Source organism: Entelurus aequoreus, linkage group LG05 (assembly GCF_033978785.1).
Source record: "Entelurus aequoreus isolate RoL-2023_Sb linkage group LG05, RoL_Eaeq_v1.1, whole genome shotgun sequence".
Lineage (NCBI taxonomy): Eukaryota > Metazoa > Chordata > Actinopteri > Syngnathiformes > Syngnathidae > Entelurus > Entelurus aequoreus.
Window position 1 is genome coordinate 11,237,542 of NC_084735.1, and position 832 is coordinate 11,238,373.

Consider the following 832-nt stretch of genomic DNA (forward strand, 5'->3'; position numbering starts at 1 on the left):
CCTTCTTACCTGCCCACAAAGTTCTCCAGCACGGAGCTCTTGCCCGCGCTCTGCCCGCCCACCACGGCGATCTGCGGCAGGTCCAAGTTGCAGGCCTGGCCGATGGAGCTGAAGGCGTCCTGCAGCTTGTTGACCAGCGGGATCAGATCCTCCATGCCTCGGTTCCCCATGGTGCCTGCGGGGGGGGGATGGAGGAGAGGAGGAGAGACAAGAGGAGGAGGAGGTGTGGCGCTGCTATATCAGTCCAGTGGCTGTGGTGACGTCATCTAGCCGCGCATCGCCCCTAGCCGAGAAAGGGCCGGACTGGAAGAGAGAGAGAGGAGACATGAGCAGACAATTGCGCAGTTGCTTACCACCCACGCACGACAGGCCCGTGGGTCCAAGGGCGTCTTCACATCCAACATTAGTGGCATCCTCACCCGCCGCACGACCTCCTCGCTGCGGCTGCGCGGAGCTGCGGTCGCTGTCCGGTGCTGAAAGGATCAGACGCGGTGACGTGTGCAGCTGCTATGGCGGCACGACGACGACGACGACGACGCGGTGCTCGTCTGACTTCCTGCGCATAGACGCTGCGTCGTCAGCGCGGGTACACATTCATCATTTGACTCTCTCTCTCTCTCTCTCTCTGCCAATGCGCATGCGCATGCGCAGGCTTGGCCTACCTGAGCCCGCCCCTTGTTTACATCACGCGGCACGGCTGCGCATTGTCGAGACACTTCACACGTACGTCATTTCTTGCGTCATCGTCACGTTATTCGATACTAAGTCGGTGCGACGACCTGCTGGCCATCGATTGAATTGATATTGTGCACTGGCCAGCCCTAGGGCCTAT

General features: G+C 60.8%; 1 protein-coding gene across 2 annotated transcripts in view; it reads right to left on the reverse strand.

Moving 5' to 3' along the window:
* Positions 1-611, reverse strand: part of LOC133650159 (dynamin-3-like) — a 47,978-nt gene extending 47,367 nt beyond the window's left edge. Inside the window, exons 1-2 of one of the 2 annotated variants that reach the window (XM_062047081.1) lie at positions 420-611; positions 10-303 (exon numbers count right to left, since the gene is read on the reverse strand). In XM_062047081.1, coding sequence (XP_061903065.1) covers positions 10-170 — 161 coding nt within the window. In that variant the 5' untranslated portion in view covers positions 171-303; positions 420-611. The remainder of the gene's footprint in view (positions 1-9; positions 304-419) is intronic. The other variant, XM_062047082.1, reaches the window with a different exon arrangement.
* Positions 612-832: the final 221 nt, after the last annotated feature.